Source organism: Monosiga brevicollis, genomic scaffold, assembly GCF_000002865.3.
Source record: "Monosiga brevicollis MX1 MONBRscaffold_42 genomic scaffold, whole genome shotgun sequence".
In the NCBI taxonomy this organism is placed as follows: Eukaryota; class Choanoflagellata; order Craspedida; family Salpingoecidae; genus Monosiga; species Monosiga brevicollis.
The window spans coordinates 286,053-287,408 of NW_001865079.1; the positions used below are offsets into that span (position 1 = coordinate 286,053).

General features: G+C 58.9%; 1 protein-coding gene across 1 annotated transcript in view; it reads left to right on the forward strand.

Moving 5' to 3' along the window:
- MONBRDRAFT_12656 (uncharacterized protein) overlaps positions 1-1,356 on the forward strand; it is a gene marked incomplete at both ends in the record, with an annotated part of 3,907 nt that overhangs the window by 1,209 nt on the left and 1,342 nt on the right. The window contains one exon of the mRNA XM_001750496.1: positions 4-1,290. Coding sequence (XP_001750548.1) covers positions 4-1,290 — 1,287 coding nt within the window. The remainder of the gene's footprint in view (positions 1-3; positions 1,291-1,356) is intronic.

Consider the following 1,356-nt stretch of genomic DNA (forward strand, 5'->3'; position numbering starts at 1 on the left):
CAGTGGCGGTGGTGGCGTTTTGACCGCAAAGCCTGGGTCAATCATGTACTACGCGAGCACCCCTACGACGAGCAAGCCACTGATCTGGTCAAGCAGGTGATGGAGGCCAAATTGGTCGCCCAGTGCAACAAGTGTCACCTCTTCTTCGAAGCTACTGGTATCAGTCAACACCGCTCCCGATGTGGTGCCAATCTGAAGCGAGCGACCGAGGCGTTGTTTCATGCGGCTGGACACGACCTGCTTGAGATTATGCGTGGCGCTTGGCCCCAACAGTGTGTAGGGTCTCGCATCAGTGTCTGCGAGCTGCTCAAGCTCGCCCGGCATCCACTGATGCAGCGCAGCCGCTACCCATCCAACGCCACCGAGACCAAGCTGATGGCTGCCACCTTGAGCCAGCTGTATTGGTCTGCCGTCCATTCAGACTATACCGCTGAAGAGCGAGAGATGTGCTGGGCTTTGATTTTGGCCTTGCCTAGCATGTTGTTGTCTGCTCCCTCGACCGCACTGTCTACGATTGACCTGCGCAATATGTTTCACGATCGTCTCCGTTGGCTTGTGACGGGGCAACTAGGTCGGGTCGTGGACGCCATGCGCAAGGCAGTCGCACGCAAGCAGAGCCGTCGAGGACAGCTGAACGCCGGCGCGGGCGCCCACCCGAACGACGCAGTCGACCAGAGCCTCAGGTCGCTCGTCCGCGACCCGGACCTGGCGGACGAAGCCTGGGCAAACCACGTCACGAACCGTCTGAACCGAGGTCAGATTGCCAAAGCATTTGATGCCGACAAGGCTCGTGCCGTGATTGGTAATTCTGAGGTTCAGGCCGTGCGCGACCTCTTGGTACCGCCCGGGCTGACCCCGTTCATTGCTTCGACACCCGCCTCCACGTCTACACTGGCACCAGCCACGGCTGTGAGCTCCCCAACCGTGTCTTTCACCAAGGGTGAGCTCCCCAAGGCGTTGGCGGCCACCAAGGGTGTCACCGACCCCTATGGTTGGTCTGGTGAGCTTCTTGCCTCCATCTACCGCATCAAGGAGCACTTCAGTCAAGTCTTGGGCCCACGCCAGGGTCCTACCAGCGATTTGACTGCTCCTTCTGATGGAGACGCGCCTCAGGGCCCCACCACCGCGACTGGAGGTCCTCAGGTTACCTTGAACAAGATCTTTCACCACATTGCCAACAACACCGTACCCGAGTCGATTCGACATGCCCTTTGCTCCATCAACTACACTATCCTGGAGAAAGCCAACGGCAAGTTTCGACCCGTGGGCACGGATTCCATCTTCAACAAGGTTGTCAACCGCGCTCTGCTCGAACAACAGCAGCCCCATATTGCCCACTTACTACAGGCCAGTCCA